The sequence below is a fragment of the Syngnathoides biaculeatus genome, chromosome 14 (genome assembly GCF_019802595.1).
Source record: "Syngnathoides biaculeatus isolate LvHL_M chromosome 14, ASM1980259v1, whole genome shotgun sequence".
NCBI classification, from domain to species: Eukaryota; Metazoa; Chordata; class Actinopteri; order Syngnathiformes; family Syngnathidae; genus Syngnathoides; species Syngnathoides biaculeatus.
The window spans coordinates 28,181,792-28,197,739 of NC_084653.1; the positions used below are offsets into that span (position 1 = coordinate 28,181,792).

A 15,948-nucleotide genomic window follows, 5' to 3' on the forward strand; every position below is an offset into this window, starting at 1 on the left:
TGTTCGTTCGTTGTCCAGCCGGGCCGTTTTTGGGATCCGGAGAAAAGCCACCCTGGCACGGGATTTGAACCCCGGTCCTCACGAATGGCAGGCACACGTGCTGCCTTGTTTGGGTTCATTCTGTGAACTGAGCTAAACACAATTTCAGAATGTTTTTTTTTTTTTTGATGGGGGACTTTGTACCCACGGGACAACAACGACTCCTTCAAATGGCGGCCGAGTGCGTCATCTTTCTATTTTTTCATTTGACTGATGACTTTTTAAAATCGGAAGATCGTATGTTGGGAATTCACTGGTTTCCTGCTCTTCCCGAATGACGGTCGCAGGAATCGGGAGAGATTTTAAGAAACTATTCGGGTCCACAATCTGAAAGTGGCTCTGGAGGGAGGGAGGGAGGGAGTGAACGGGCCTCTCGGGAAGGTCCAATCGAACCTTTGGCGAATACGTCACGGCGCGGCCAAGGAGACGGCGAGAGGAAAGCGCTGTGACCAAAAGGAATCTGACTCCACTTTTCGGATGGTGATTTGGAAAATAAATAGAAACGTTTCCTTGAGTTTTTGTACCTTTGAATAGAAAACCAGAGTCCAAAGAGGTCCGCCGTTTCCGAGCACAGCGTTATGCGCGGCCGCTGTTGATGATGTCGTCGGCGTCTCGTATGGCCAGTAAACCTCAGCTTGGCGTGTCAGCATTAAATGGTTTTTTTTTTGTCCCTCAAGAGTCTTTCGCTATCTGCCAAAGTGGCGCCTGACGGGAATTCAACTGTCAAAAAGGAAAATATTTGGCAGAACGACAGCTTGTCTCTCCAAAACTTCTCATATTTCAAGCCACCCGACACGCCCGTGATATTAGATGGTTCCCTCACATGAACATGAAGATCATCACCTCACTTCAACATTATTATTACAGATTATTTCATGGATACGTAGTCGCTGCTATGTTTGTTTGTTTTGCTGAAAAACTGACAAAATGGGTCATTCCAGTTTGAGCAATATACACATTTTTTGTCGTACACTTCACGATGAATCTTATCAAATATCAATAACGGTTGATGAAATTTAAATGAAAGGAAATAAAGGACCCCAAAAATCAACAACAACAACCCAAAAAAAGCACACAAAGTGTTTCCATTACATAAAAGATGATCCGTCATACATAATTGAAAAAAAAAATCAGAATGGATCTCCATCACGAACTTATATTTCAGCGAAAGGATGCGTTATTCCCATCATCTATGACGTCACGACGACAACAGCCTATCAACGTCTCCGTTAGTCCCCACTCTGCTGAAGCGCCGGTCACGTGACGGCGGGCCTACTCGGGGGAGGCTAATCGAGCGCTCCTCACAGTCGCGGCTCCGGTCCGGTTCGCCCTTGCGGGTCCACTCCGGTACTGGGAGGACGTCACGCACACAGCAGCTGTCAATGACCGGCGGCCCGCTCAAACTTCCGTTCGCAAAACAGTTTAGCGGGCTAGCATCGCTGCGAGCAGGAAGCAAGGACGCAAGGAAGGAAGCAAGGAAGGAAGGAAGGAAGGAAAGAGTGGGGGGGGGGTGGAGGTCGGACGACGACGGTCGGTCGGTCCGTCCAAACGGAGGTTCGGCCGAGGAGCTCCGAACGACTCTCGGTGATGGACGGACCGAGCTGCCGAAACAAAAGCGGCCAGTTAGCATTTAGCACTTAGCCCAAGTCCACAAGAACGAGAACGATGGAACCGTGCGGCCCGAACCCGCTGGCCCACTCGACGGACAACTCGTACAAAAGTAGGTGGCGAACTTTCTGCCCTTTCCTCGGCCGGCCGGCCGGCCGCCCGCTGCTCAACTTTCAACTTTCAACTTTGACCTCCGCAGTGAGCGACGATGACGTCAGGAGGCTGATCGAGTTCCGAGCCTCCAACGAGCTTCTCTTCACCGGAAGGCGGAACTCCGCCAAGGTGGCCTGGAGGTACGCGCGACGATCATCGACGGCCCTTTGTGCACTCATCCAATCTAGCAACAAATATTCTTATTCTTGGGCGTCGTTTAGACGTGGGAAGAGTCCATTTGTCAGATTGCAGCTTCTGTAGTTTCTTTCTGCCTTGTTGATTTCAAATCATGTCCTGATTTGGAAGGAAAACTAAAGGATGGAAAACAAACATGTATTTCTGACGACTAGCAATTTTCGTTTGAATCATCAGATGTAATTTGTTATTTTTCTCTTGTGGCATTAAAACGCGGCCGGTAAAGCGTTGGCCTCCCAGTTCAGAGGTCCCGGGTTCAAAACCGGGACCCGCCTGTGTGGCCTTTGCATATTTTCTCCGTGCCCGTCTGGGTTTTCTCCGGCCGCTCCGGTTTCCTCCCACGTTCCAATAGCTGGCAACTTTGCCCTCCGGTGTGATTTTGAGTCTCCATGTGCCCTGCGATTGGCTGGCGACCAGTTCAGGGTGTAACCCCGCCTCCTGTCTGTTGACAGCTGGGATAGGCTCCAGCACTCCCTGTGACCCTTGTGAGGATAAGCGGCTCAGAAAAATTATTTTTATTGCTTCAAAGCATACATTTTTGCGTCGACCAAATCTTTGGCGTTGCCTTAGCTGTTACAGTAGTTTCCCTTCTCATTTTCTTCTTCAAATCCCAGATATAGCAGGTGGATGTATGTTAATAGCGCATTTTTGCTCGTTCAGCACCATCTTGAGGGCTTTGGACCTGCAGGGGAAGCTGACAGCTGAGCAGATCGCCAAAAAGTGGGACAATCTGCGCACCAAATACAAGGTAGGATGGCAATGACGGGGATCTTTGCGAGCGCCATCATCAGCTAACGCCGACGACGTCGCGCCTGGCTCGGCAGGACCTCAAGCAGCCCCACCAATCAGCAGGTCAGGAGCAGCCGGAGGGCGTGGCCGATTCGTGGCCGTGGTTCCGCGTGATGGACGACGCCATGCGAGGTCGCCTGTACAACAGTCACATGGCGCTCAGCGCTCCAAACGACAACAGTGACGACATTCTGGAGTTCCTCATCAAGACCGAGATGGAGGACTCGGGGGCCGCCGCCGTGCCTGCCGAGGGCCCCCCCGTGGGCTGGAGGAGGATGGGCGAGTGCTCCTACAAAAGTAGGCGGCCGTAACGCGCGGCGAATCGTGATTATGTCACGTGATGACGTGGTCAACAGGACCAGATTGGACGATTCCGTGTTGCGATGACATCGTTGTGCGTGAGGTGTCGTCACGTGCCGTGAGGCGTTCGAAACCCCAGGCGGAATTTGTAAGGCGGGTACGATACTTCAAGGAAAACATGAAGGACCAATTTGAATGGGATTCGAATTCAATGGTCAAGCGTTTCAGAAAAAAAAAAAAAAAAAAATCACAAATTCTGCCTGGGTATATAAACTTGTGAGCACAATTGTACATATGCAGTCCAATGTACCACTCAAGGGGCTGCGGCGTCCGTCCATTCATTTTCAAAGCCGCTTATCCTCACAAGGGTGACGGGAGCGCCGAACCCCATCCCAGCCAACTTCAGGCAATGTCGGAGTCAAAGTGTACATCTTTTTCTCCTAACCTCTAGAGGGCGTCATACATTTATAAAATGTCAAAGTCTCCTCTACCTCTGTGAAATGCGTACTCTTGACTTTTGACAATTTCGGGAAGGGGGAAATGGGCGCGTTACGCACGAGGAAGTAGGCTACGCTGCATTGACGACGTCACCCTCTTCTTCTGCGTCGCCAGTGTCCGAAGCGGAGACTGAGCGCCTCATCAAGGTCCGCGCCGCCAACGAGGCCATGTTCACTGGCAGGAAGCACTCGGCCAAGCCGGCGTGGAGGTGAGGTCGCGCGCGCTCGCTCGGGACTTTGCGAGAAAGCATAAAGCACCAACTCGTGATCTTAACTCCAGCTGCATGTTAAGCGGTTACGTGTTCTGCCAGACAATTGTAGGAAGTTTGCTAAATGTAGCCCAGGAGATGCCAGTTCCCCGCCCGTCAACATGATTGACGTGTCGCGCGTATGCCGGCAGGGCCGTGCTTCAGGAGCTGGGCCTGCAGGGCAAGCTGAGCACCGAGCAGCTGGCCAAGAAGTGGGACAACCTGAAGAGGAGGTACAAGGTGAGCCCGCCCGAATTGGAAAAAGGCTTGCTGGGGGCACCGACTTGAGAATATTTGACATGTACGTGGTCAGACTCGTGGATGACCGCTGGCAAAAACTCCGTCGTGTTTTCAAGGACTCCGTTTCCAAGAGTGGTGATGAGCTTTTCGGGGCACATCCTGCTGCCAATGGTGAGCTGGGTGCGTCGCCAACATGCGTGTGGAGCGAACGGAGAGACGCCGATGCGCTAACTTTGAGCACAATAATAAATTGGATAAATACCTTTGGAATCAAATTCAGAGCAAGAAGGAAAAGTCATAAATCACAGTTGGTCGCCAATAGAAATTCATGAAATGTTTTGCAATTTTTATAGCACCCGAAACGGACAAACAACCCAGATCAAAAAGTAATTGAAACTTTGACAAAGGATACACGAAAATTGAATGTACAAGTTAGAGACAGCGTTGCCGCTCCTTTAACCATCGCAACATTACATAAGGCATTGAAAAAAAATCTGCAATTGGGACGGGCCCCTGGGCCAGACGGAATCCCTGTTGAATTTGTTAAACATTTTTGGCTAATACTCCCCCCTTCCCCCCCACACACACTTTTTTTTTTTTTTTTTTAATTTACAACAGTCAAAGACAAAAAAAAAAAAAAAATACTATGAAAGTCAAATTAGCTGCCATATGAATACATCTTTGATGAAGTTATTACCAGAGCCAGGTTAAGACCCCAGTCTCCAGTCTAATTCTTGTCCCTTATCACTGAATAATGTTGATTATCTCAAAAGGGGGGGAGAAGAACACCAACCCTTCAGAGCACTCTCGAACTGCCGGAGTTTGTCAAGCAAGCAGTTGCTCGTTGGGCCAAGAAGAGTCGGCGAATGTAATTTTACCTTTGAAATGAGTCGCCGGCAGTCGCGGCGCTCGTGTCGCAAGTCGAGTGCGGAGTCAGTCAGCGATTTGGCACGTTGGGAAATCGGGCCTTCACAGGGTTTCCTGCGTCCGTCAGGAGCTGAAGTTTCCCCCGCACGGCGCGGAGTCCAACCCGAGCTCGTGGCCGTGGTTCCACCTCATGAACGATGCCGCGGAGGGACGGCTGGCCGGCGCCGCGCCCGTCCTCGCGCCCGTCGCCGACGAGGAAGACGAGGACGACGACTGCGAGATGCTGACGCCCGCGCCCGGGAAGCGAGCCCGCAGGAGTCGCGCGGGCATGGCCGACTTCCTCACCGAGTCGGAGATGGACCTGCTGGTCCGCGCCGACGGCAAAAACGCATCCTCGGCGTCGGGAGACCTCCGGCGGATGTCCGAGTTCAGCTACAAACGTAAGAGTGCCGGCGTGACGTTCTCGCTTCGAGGCTCCTTTTTGGGATGGAAGAAAAGTTAAGTGCAACAAGACCACGCGCGGTAAACACTCTGTAGAGCTCATCTTCATATGATTTGACCAATAACCATACGGCCCACTGATTGTCCATTTGAAAATCAACTCATTTGATGGATGTGAGCCGGTTGGCGGATATTTTGAACTGAAAGTTGTCGGCCTATCCCAGAAGAGGAGGTTCGAGGAGACAAATCATCAAGATTACAGATTCAGTCCAATTTGAAGAAAGACGTTTTTTTTTTTTTTTTTTGGGGGGGGGGGGTTCGATTTTTCACAGGCGAGCCCCCCAAGAGTTCCCCACCCAAAAAAAAAAAGTTTTTGGTGCACTGTACTCAAGTTAAAGTGTCCGTCGTGCAAGTGGCGGTCATTTTAGGGATTTGTTTCTAATTGTAGAGTGAAAGTGATAAACGACTGCCAACGCAATTATTCATCATCCCCGATCGTGACAAAAAGATTTTCAGTGGACATTTTAAGGAACTCACTCGGAAGTCGGCAGGTTAACGTGGCCGTCGCAAGCGACTTTGGCATTTGAGCAGATTGTCATAAATCTTCACGTGGGCTTGTGCGCGTCGGGTGTGTGTAGTGACGGAAGACGACATCCGAAAACTGGTGGAGCTGCGAGCGGCCAACGAGGCGCTCTTCACGGGACGCAGGAACAGCGCCAAGCCCGCCTGGAGGTCGGAGGCCGTTCCGCCGACCCCCCCCCGCCCCCGCGTGCCGACACGTGCTGACGTGCGTTTTACTCGCGTGCAGGGGCATCGTGGAGGAGATGGGCCTGACAGGAAAGATCACGCCGGACCAGGTGGCCAAGAAGTGGGACAACCTGAAGACAAAGTTCAAGGTGGCGTCACCTCTTTCAGCTTCCGGCCAACTCCGTATTATTTCTATTTCTCTTCCTTTTCACTCCTGTTTTCATTCCGCTTCTGCTTCACACGATTTTTCACAAGCTGTGCCGCTCTGCTTTATTTGCCATCTCTTTTCCGGCCGCAACGCTTCACTCCGTCATTCATTTGTTCTGCCGTGCGGTGCAGGACCTAAAGTTCCCCCCGCGGGGCGTGGAGCCTCAGGGCGGGGCGGCGTCCTGGCCGTGGTTCCAGCTGATGAACGACGCCTTAGAGGGCCGCCTGGCGGGCGGCGGCGCCCGCGCGGCGCCGGTGTGGACCGGCGACGAGGACGCCGTCGTCTCGAGCTGGCTCCCCTCCGTTGACGGCCACGGGGCGGAGGCGGGCGACGCCCGAGAACACGCGGACCTCTGCGGGTCGGACCCAAACGTCACCTACATCGACGCGAGCGGCGAGGAATGCTCCACCCCTACGGAGATCTCCTACAAAAGTAAACAGCTGTTTGGACCATGTTGATCATTCGGGTGGTGCCTCGAGATACGATTGAGCTGAGCAAGGTCAACAAGGTACCAACGGTCGCTGGGATATTTGCAGACTTAGTTGACGACGAGCTGCAGTTTTCACACGAGCAAGCGTGGAGACGCTTACTTTTCTCGTTCTCCCACGTTTGCGGATGTTAGCCAACACGTTAGCAGGCGTCATCAGCTGCACTCGCCGAAATGTTAGCAGGCGTGTTGTGGCCAGAACAGACGACAGAATTTGCTTAATTTCCCGGATCGGACCTGAAATATTTTGCTGTGCACGACAAAACTTGTCATGACGTCATCCACAAGCACTGATTTAGACCTACGATAGGCCGACGACGCTGCTCCAAAAAGTCTTTTTTTCATTTTTTTGACATCCTCTATGCCATTCGGTGTCCGACTGCGCCGCTCCACCTCAAGCGATGGGATTGCGTGTTGTGAGCGATTGATTGCCGTTATCGCCATTTATACCCATGCACAAAAAATGTTTTCTGTAGCTGTTACCACATGCACGGACGAGTCAGACAGTTTGAGTCGACAAATGTTTGCGCTAGCATTAGCTGGCTGGTTATGTTGCCTGTTTGGAAGCATACCTGGAGCTCTCCTTGAACGGACAGCCCGAAATCGCCTCTCCTGAGTATCTGGCGACGACTCCGCGCGGTTTTTTCCCCCAATTGCGGCAATCCGTTATTGTTACTTTCACCAAGGTAACAGTTATAGGCAGTCACGTGAAAGACGGGATACTGCCGTATCCTAACGAATGTGGTTTAATCTTGCCGGGGACTGATGGAGATGGCGCAAAATTTGATGCCAGCAGTCTGACAAGTTTATATTGTAGTCCGATCCAACCATTAGCAAATGTGGACCGACGTGTCACTCACATGTTAGCAATTGTTGTGTTGCAGTGAGCGAGCAGGACACTCGGCGCTTGATCACGCTCAGAGCCGCCAACGAGGTTTTGTTCACCGGAAAGAGAAACGCCGCCAAGGCTGCTTGGAAGTAAGACAAAATTCATTTTTTTGTCTCCATCTTTTCTCAGCTATTGGGGATCGTTGGAGGAGGGAGAAAGAAATAGTTTGGGAAAATTAATTTGTACCGGAAACTGCTCACGGAGCACTCCGCGGGCTTGGCTGCGTCCCCTTTCCAACAGTTTACAACTGGAGCGATTTGATCCGAGTACCGCAACCTACGGTCGGACGTTTGGAGCAATCGGGGCGCCAAATCGAGAGAACGAACTAGGAAAGTGATGGTTGAGGCCATCTTATCCGATCACAGCAGTTGGACAGTCCAAGGATTGGAAATGGGTTGATTTCGATGACACTGTGTCATTATTCCCTGGATGTACCGCATCTGTGACCCTTCCCTTTTAATTCTTTATATTACTAAAATTTCACAAAGTAATAAGCTATAAAATGCATCCAGATGGGTTCGTGTGGTTTTTTTTTTTTTTTTCTTTTTGCATGATAGTTGTCTTGAAAACGGACCGATCAAGAATCAGAATGCGAGAGGCCCCGGAGCTCAGTGGTTAGAGCACCAGGGGTTGTGGGTTCGTATCCCACTGGGGCCTCCACTCCCTGACAAGGGTCGCGTCAGGCGTAAAAATTGTGCCAAACATATTATGTGCGTTCATCTGAGACGACACGTGGTGGCGACCCCCGAAAGGGACAAGCTGAAAGAAACTTACTTTTATATCAAGAATCAGTATGGCACAAAGTTGCCATTCTTCCAAAATCAGGTTTTGCTACTCCGAATTTGGAACACGGACATTGTCACATTTGGGCTTTAGCCAAACGAGAGAGCCTCGGTCGGCTTGCTTCATGCGAACGCGTAGTAGGAAATGCCATAGACAGGCTAACGGGGAGCTTTTAAGCGACGGATACACGGAACACAAACTGTGCGCCAACGTATACGTGCAGGGCGTCACGTGGCCACCATCTTGTTTGTGTGTCAGGGCCATCATTCAGCAGCTGAATCTCCAGGGGAAGGTTTCCACGTACCAGGTGGCCAAGAAGTGGGACAATCTCAAACGCAGGTTCAAGGTAGGCCACGTCATCTCCTCTTCTGTCCGCTCGTCAAATCACGTTGCCGTGTTGTCATTTCGGCAGGATTGTATTGAAACGCTATCACCAGCCCAGCAGCTAACAATTGTTAGAATAATCTGGTGACAATAGTTTCCATCCCTGGATTAAAATAAAAGGGGACCTTGTTGCCAGAAAATCTGCAGAATTGTCCCCAAAAATTGGGAAGTTGTGAAAGTTTGTCTCCGGTCTTTGGAGCCACTGGCGTGTGGCCACCAACGGCGACTGCGGTCACTTCGGACGGCCTGGTGTCTCCAGAGGTCGTATTTTGAAACCCGGCTTTGGTGGAGGGTGGCAGAAATGTACTGTTGAGACGCTGCCATTCCAAAGATATGGACAATTTCAAGTTCGACGTGGTCTCGAAACTGTTAAATGATTGCCCCCCCCCCCCCCAGGACCTGAAGTACCCCCCGGCGGGCATGGAGAACACGACGGAGAGCGCCGCGTCCTGGCCGTGGTTCCACTTGATGAATGACGCCATGGAAGGTCGCTTGGTGTGCGGCACCCCACTAATGCCGCCCGTCACGCTGGAGCCCATCGCCGCGCGCTGCCCCCCTTCGCCGCCGGCCTCCGACTCCGGACTGGAGTCTCCGGCGGGCGTCGGCGAGCCGAACCGCTTTGAGCTGGAGCGTCAGCGCCAGATCCTGGAGGGAGAGCGGGCGGCGCTGGAACGAGAGCGGGCGGCGGTCCGGGCGGAGAGAACGCAGCTGGAGAGGGAGCGCGCCCTGCTGGAGCAAGAGAGGGCGGCGCTCGACCGAGAGAGGGACCTTCTGCACCGGCCCCACTCTGGACGCAACGGCGCTGTTTTGTAGCCGTCGCTCGCTGGGTAGTCGACGTTAGCGATGCGACGTTGACCTGCCTGTCGGCGAACGCTCCTGGCTAGCGGTGGTGCGTAAAAGTGTGATGCTGGCCGGACACACGTCGCTATGCTGATGCCTCCTAAAAATAAATTGTCGACAGGGGTTGCAGGTCCAAATTGAGCTTTTTTTTTTTTTTTTTTTTTTTTGCCCTTGAAAAGTGGTCGGCGGGGGCGGGGCCGAGTCGGTGGTATCAAATGGCCGTCCGCTCCGTTGAATGCCACCGCCCCCGAGGACCCCTTTTGATGACGTTCGCGAGGCCGGCCAGCGCTCGCCGCTATCATCTCCATCAGCGATGTCATCAGGCGTCTCATCCTCAATGATGTCATCATCGGCGTCGTCCCCCCCCCCCCCCCCGGCCATTTTGGCTTTTTGGCGAGCTGAGGCAGCTTTCGCCGCTTGCCTTTGAAGACAATTGCCCGCTGGAAGTCGTACATTTTGTATTTATTTCTCTTCGGAAGGAAGCTGGGCTTCACACTGTGCCTCGTGAATGAGTGACTTTTGATGTTTAAAAAAAATAAAATGTTAACAAAGCCATGCCCTTTGCGTGAGGTGACGTCATGTGACCGGTTTACAGCTGGCTGCTGAGCGGAGCCATCAACAGAACAAAAGTGCATCCCGACCACCGCTGCAACGTGGGTGGATGGGGGCGTTGACTGGTAAGAGAAAGTCCGAGTTGGCCCCCATGGTCTCTCTTTGATGTTGAAAAAAAAAATCGACTGAGAAATAAGCAAGTTGCGACTGAATTTGTTTGGCTGTGCTTTGCTATTTATGGGAGGGTTGACCTTCCCAACATGGCCGCTCTATTGAAACATCGGCGTGTGTGTGTGTGTGTGTGTGTCCCGGCGCAGCTTCCCACCAAATCCACGCTTTTGTGATTGGTCGACATCAGTTAGCTCATCGGATTGGCCAATGATCTCGCGACAATCGCGTCAAAGCGGAAACGGGCCAAAACTCGACAGTTGAAGAAATGTGATGCGGCGCGCTGTTTGTGTGCAAAATTGGCTTTATTAAATAATCCTCAACACGTGACTTGGACTCCAAATGGCCACTTTAGTGTTGGACAATGGAGCCTACACGGCAAAAATCGGATATAGCACGGAGGAAGTCAGGTGAGTTGTTTGACGTTAGCTCGAACCTTTCAATTAAGAAACGCTAGTTTGAAACTGTAACATGTCCACCTCGAGGATGAATAATTATTATTAACAGCTACCGTGTGGGGAATATTCCACTAAACTGTTGACTCTTAATCACTACAGGGATTCTTAGAGTTCGCTGAAAGAGAATAAAATGTAATATGAATCAATAATGTTGTATTTGTGTGGCACTGAAGAGAGAAATGTGTATATCTGTATAGTGTTAGAGAGAACAAGACGAATAGCAGAAAAGGTTTTGGACGTTCTCAGATGTTGACTTGAGGCCCATTGAAATGTCCTTCCGTGTGTCTGCCAGCGTCCTTCCCAACTGTCAGTTTCGCTCCAAGACCACCAGGATGAAAACGTTCACGGCCAACCAGCTGGATGAGATCAAGGACCCCTCGGCGCTTTTCTACATCCTGCCCTTCCAGAAGGTCAACCCCGGCCGGCGCCGCCGCCATCAGAGCTTCATCTTCACATTTGTCTTCTCATCCAACCGAGGCGACGGCAGAGTGGAGGCGGCTTTCTTCTTCTTCTTCTTCTTCTTCTTCTTCTTCACTTTTCAAGTTCCCGTATGGAGTGGGCCTGACCAGTACATTCGTGGCCCAATCAGCTCCGATGCTGGCCAAAAATGACAAGTCCATTCTGAAAATGTTCACATTTTTTTGATTAGCGTTTTTCACATGTCCAAAGCGAACCTTTTGTTAGCCAACACTACCACCTTCGGTCCTTTGGTAATTGTTAGCTCCCGTGAGATTTCGGTCTTGGAGGACGGGATTCGAGTGTCGTGTGTTGTTCAATGTCAAAGTTATTGGGACACACCACAAACGGTACCAGCAAAACTGTTGAATGGCCGATTTGGAGTCTTTGTTTGTGGTCCTGAAAGGTTTGAGAATTTGAGTAGCAAGCCTTCAAGTCGTGAGGGTGGAAACGTCCTCCGCCACTTCTCTACTTTTCTCACCTTTCCAATCAGCAGTCTTCTTCATCCTCGAGGAAGTTTTCTTCTTTTGCGATGAACAGGCAGACCAAGAAGTCGGCGCCGCAGGCAGAAGCCTTTCGGATTGGGAGTCCGGCCGCCTCCATTCAGCCTTTGCGGATGAGCGGCAACCTCCGCAGACGTGCGGGCGGAGCTCTGATGTTTGACTTTGTGCCTCCTCAGGGTTACCTGGTCAACTGGGACGTCCAGAGGAAAGTTTGGGATCATTTGTTCGGAAAAGAAATGTTCAAGGTGCGACGTCTTCCTCCGCGACATCGGCCTCGTCTGCCCCTCGCTCGTCTCATTGATTTGGTCTCCTAGGTGGACTTTGCGGACACCAGCATCATCATCAGCGAGCCTTACTTCAACTTCACGTCCATCCAGGAGTCCATGAACGAGATCCTGTTCGAGGAGTACCGCTTCCAGTCGGCCCTCAGAATCAACGGTGAGCATCGAACGCCGCCGCCGCCGGCCCTCCGTCTCAGGCTGCGCTCTGTGTTCCTCAGCGGGTTCGCTGAGCGCTCGGCGGTATTTCAGCACCGAATCTTACCAGCTGTGCTGCCTCGTGGTGGACAGCGGCTTCTCCTTCACGCACATCGCCCCCTACTGCCGCGGCAGCAGAATGAAGGACGCCATCCGCAGGTGAACGCGAGCGACGACATGGTGTCCGCGATCGAGGTTGTCGCTTTTGCCTTAAACGCCTCCCTTGTCCAAGTGCCTCTGTGTACAAAACACGTCCTGACCTTCAATTCTACCTCCATCCAACGTTGATGACCCGACTTAAACCTCTTTTCCCTTCTGCGTGATGATGACGACGACGACGACGACGTTTTTGTGGTCCTTTCAGGATCAGCGTGGGAGGGAAGCTGCTGACCAACCACCTGAAAGAAATCATCTCCTATCGGTAAGGCCGGCGAGTCGTCGCTCACGGCTTAGGTCCACATTTTTGGAGTAATTTCTGTGTGATTAGCGTCAATATTGTGCATGTGTGGTGCAGGTGTTATTTTTGTCCACTTGGGGTCGCCATCATCCATTCTACTGTTCTGTATCGTCTGTGCCTTTGAATGTGTGCGGCTTTAAAAAAAGGGGCTGGTGAGTGACGTGAGCGCCAGGGAAGGAGAATGCGCAGTTGGCTGGCGGCTAGCCGGCCGAGCCTTTAGCCGTTAGCCGGTCTGCGTGAACCGTGCTCGCTGGCAGCTGGTGCACGAATGCGCTTCCTCTTCCTCTTTCTTTTCTTAGCATTTTGATTGATAACCGATGGCTGCGTCTGCACGTCTTGACTATTTTAGTTTGTAGTCGAGATGCTTTAAAAGTGGCACTTTGGAAAAGAATTGCGATAACAATTGAGATGAGACAATATGAAAGAATATATATTTTTTTCTCTGCCTTATGTTAAACAAAATGGTCGCAGATTTGTTTTTGATTTGCATTTTTTTTTTTTTAACGACACATTAATTCTAAAATGACAATTCAATCGTTCTAAAGTGTCAGTTGGCATTTTGTTTGAAAATGAGTGCAACAAAAATTCACTTTTTTTTTTTTTCTTTGTTTTTAACCCCCACTCACCCCAACATGATGAATAATTGCGATTGAATTGCATGAATTATGGTCCAAATGATAAATGTGATTTTGGTTTTTTTTTTGCCCCCGCATTGGTTGCGGTTTCAGAGCAGTCGATTGGTGTTTGCAGGCAGCTGCACGTGATGGACGAGACCCACGTGATCAACCAGGTGAAGGAGGACGTGTGCTTCGTGTCTCAGGACTTCTACAAAGACATGAGCGTCGCACAGTAAGAGCGCTCGCCGACGCGAGAAGGTCGCGAGCCCGACGCCTGTAGCTTTTCCTGCGCTCTCGCGCTTCAGGCTGAAGGGTGCCGACAACACGGTGATGAGGGACTACGTGCTTCCGGATTTCAGCACCATCAAAAAAGGCTTCTGCAAGGTGATCGGCCTTCCCCGCCGTCTCCCGCTCCTCCGCGCCGGGCCTCAACCGCGTTCGCTTTCTCCGGCAGCCGGCCGACCAGGTGGTGCTGAGCGGGAAGTACAAGACCGGGGAGCAGATCCTCAGGTTGGCCAACGAGCGCTTCGCCGTTCCCGAAATGCTCTTCCACCCTTCTGACATCGGCATCGGGGAGATGGGGATCCCCGAGGCCATCGTGGACTCGGTGCAGTCGCTGTCGGAAGGTCTCTCTCCATTTCGACCTTGCCGGTTCCTCGACCTGGCCCGACGTAGCTTGTTAGGAAGCGGGACACGCCTCATTCCCGACGTCCGCAACGTACGAGCCGTCGTCCGGACCGTTTGTTGCTTTGACTCCAGATGTGATCGCCGTTTGGTGGCACTGAAAGTCCAAATTGACTCGATACTGACAAAATACGTTGGAACTCAAAACCGACTAGTTACCGTGGCCTTGAAACTCGACGTTAATGTGTTGAAACGAAAGTTGACTTGATGCTAAGATGTCACACCGTAGCGTTGGCTGAAGGTAATATTGCTTCATATCTAAAATCAAAATCGATTGAATGCTCTTATTTCTTCACCCACCAACATTTACAATTGTCAGTGCTAAATTTCAAGCAGCAGGTTGGGGGCGTGAATGGGGGAAAAAAAAAAAGAAGGGGAGACACGTCCCCAAAAAGGTTCAAAAATGACCTTTAAAGCCATCTTATCTGAACACAAACGGTGAAGCAGCACTTACAGACAGATAATAGAACCCCGCTCACGGGCACGTGTTTTGTATCGTTTGTCAATAACGCCTGCTTTTGCCGGAGCGCATAAAGGAGTTGAGACGGGCTCGCCGTCGTCTGTCTGCATTGCGGCTAACGGGCCTCGCGTGTGTGCGTGCAGACATGCAGCCGCACATGTACGGCAACATCATCCTGACCGGAGGCAACGTTTTGTTTCCCGGCTTCCGGGAGCGACTGCAAGCTGAACTCCGCTCGCTGGTTCCGGCGCACGTTCCCGTCAAGGTCACGCTGGCCCCCGAGTGAGTCGCCCCCTCGCCCTCGTGCGCCCTCCTCGTTCAGTTGTTTCTTTCCAGTTTGTTTGCCGGGCAATTTAAAAAAAAAAAAAAAAAAAAAAATATGTGGCTTTTCTTGACACTTGATCGAAAGTAGCTTCTTCTCCACTGCAGTCCAAAAATGAAATAAGAAGTCAGCCAATGGTAAATATTTGCAACAGAAGATAAATCGTAATGCGGGGAAGCTCAAGAATAGAAATGTGCTCAAAGTAGGAGGACGTATGAGCCGGATCAAGCCGGCGTCGGTCGGGCGGGCGGACCAAAGTGTGGGGGTCGCGTGAGTAGTCAACGCTGGCAGAGAGAAACTCTTCTAATGTGTCTTTTTCCCTAACTCAACAATATCTTCACAAAGATGAATACAACGTATAAGAAGTCACGAGAACACGGCCCAATATCACGTTCAGAATTGCAATTATTCACATAGAAATGTCATTGGAGCAAATGTGTTATTTCAGAAGTGGCATTCATCATCAGCGGACACAATTTTTAATGACTGCTATTATTCAAATGGAAGTTCATGCAAGTAATTAAAAAAAAAAATCAAAGCTTGTTTGCTCTCAGGAGAAATCGAGCAGCTGCCGGTGGAGAAAAGCAAACGTCATTTGTTTCTATAAGGAGAAGGAAAACAATATTGAGATGTGAACGTCATCTTTTTGTGTGTGTATGCCAAGAGATTTTCTGTCGACCATCAGCTCATCCGGGATGTGTTGTGTTTCGCATCAGTCCCGTCACGTACGCGTGGGAAGGCGGAAAACTGGCGGCAAACGACCCCGACTACGAGGAGATGGTGGTCACGCGGGACGACTACGACGAGAACGGACATTTTATCTGTGAAGAAAAGTTTGACGTCTGAGCCGCGGGGATTGAGAGCAACTGTAGTTTTTTTTTTTTTTTTTTTTTAATGACGGTTGACGCGTTCCGAGGCAGCAACTTGATGACCGGTGCCAGCCGAAAGGTCCCAGCCAAGACGTCTGTTTTACAATTGACTTATGAAATTGATGAAGTCATTGATTTAGGATTGCAGGTTGCAAATAAAGAATATTTTAAGAATCAATCATCTGTCAATTACTTTCTAGCTTAGGCGATG

The 15,948-nt window shown here is 51.0% G+C and overlaps 2 protein-coding genes across 3 annotated transcripts; both read left to right on the top strand.

The window, feature by feature from the left end:
- Positions 1-1,618: 1,618 nt before the first annotated feature.
- LOC133511996 (uncharacterized) lies at positions 1,619-10,332 on the top strand. The gene is made up of 14 exons (XM_061841167.1): positions 1,619-1,759; positions 1,847-1,940; positions 2,656-2,743; positions 2,820-3,081; positions 3,697-3,790; positions 3,982-4,069; positions 5,064-5,376; positions 6,016-6,109; positions 6,186-6,273; positions 6,464-6,764; positions 7,704-7,797; positions 8,750-8,837; positions 9,272-10,227; positions 10,311-10,332. The coding sequence occupies exons 1-13, from the start codon at positions 1,705-1,707 to the stop codon at positions 9,686-9,688; spliced, it is 2,076 nt and encodes a 691-aa protein (XP_061697151.1). The 5' UTR covers positions 1,619-1,704; the 3' UTR covers positions 9,689-10,227; positions 10,311-10,332.
- Positions 10,333-10,554: 222 nt separating this feature from the next.
- On the top strand, positions 10,555-15,915 carry actr6 (actin related protein 6). 2 transcript variants are annotated; one of them, XR_009798090.1, is made up of 11 exons: positions 10,555-10,845; positions 11,186-11,303; positions 12,029-12,097; positions 12,167-12,290; positions 12,352-12,487; positions 12,693-12,749; positions 13,536-13,634; positions 13,708-13,786; positions 13,857-14,120; positions 14,690-14,828; positions 15,585-15,726. XR_009798090.1 is itself a non-coding variant. In XM_061841173.1 (11 exons), the coding sequence occupies exons 1-11, from the start codon at positions 10,778-10,780 to the stop codon at positions 15,712-15,714; spliced, it is 1,191 nt and encodes a 396-aa protein (XP_061697157.1). In that variant the 5' UTR covers positions 10,563-10,777; the 3' UTR covers positions 15,715-15,915. The 2 variants fall into 2 exon arrangements, 1 of the variants encoding a protein (XP_061697157.1); XM_061841173.1 differs by having other exon boundaries at positions 10,563-10,845; positions 13,857-14,028; positions 15,585-15,915.
- The last annotated feature ends 33 nt before the right edge of the window (positions 15,916-15,948 follow it).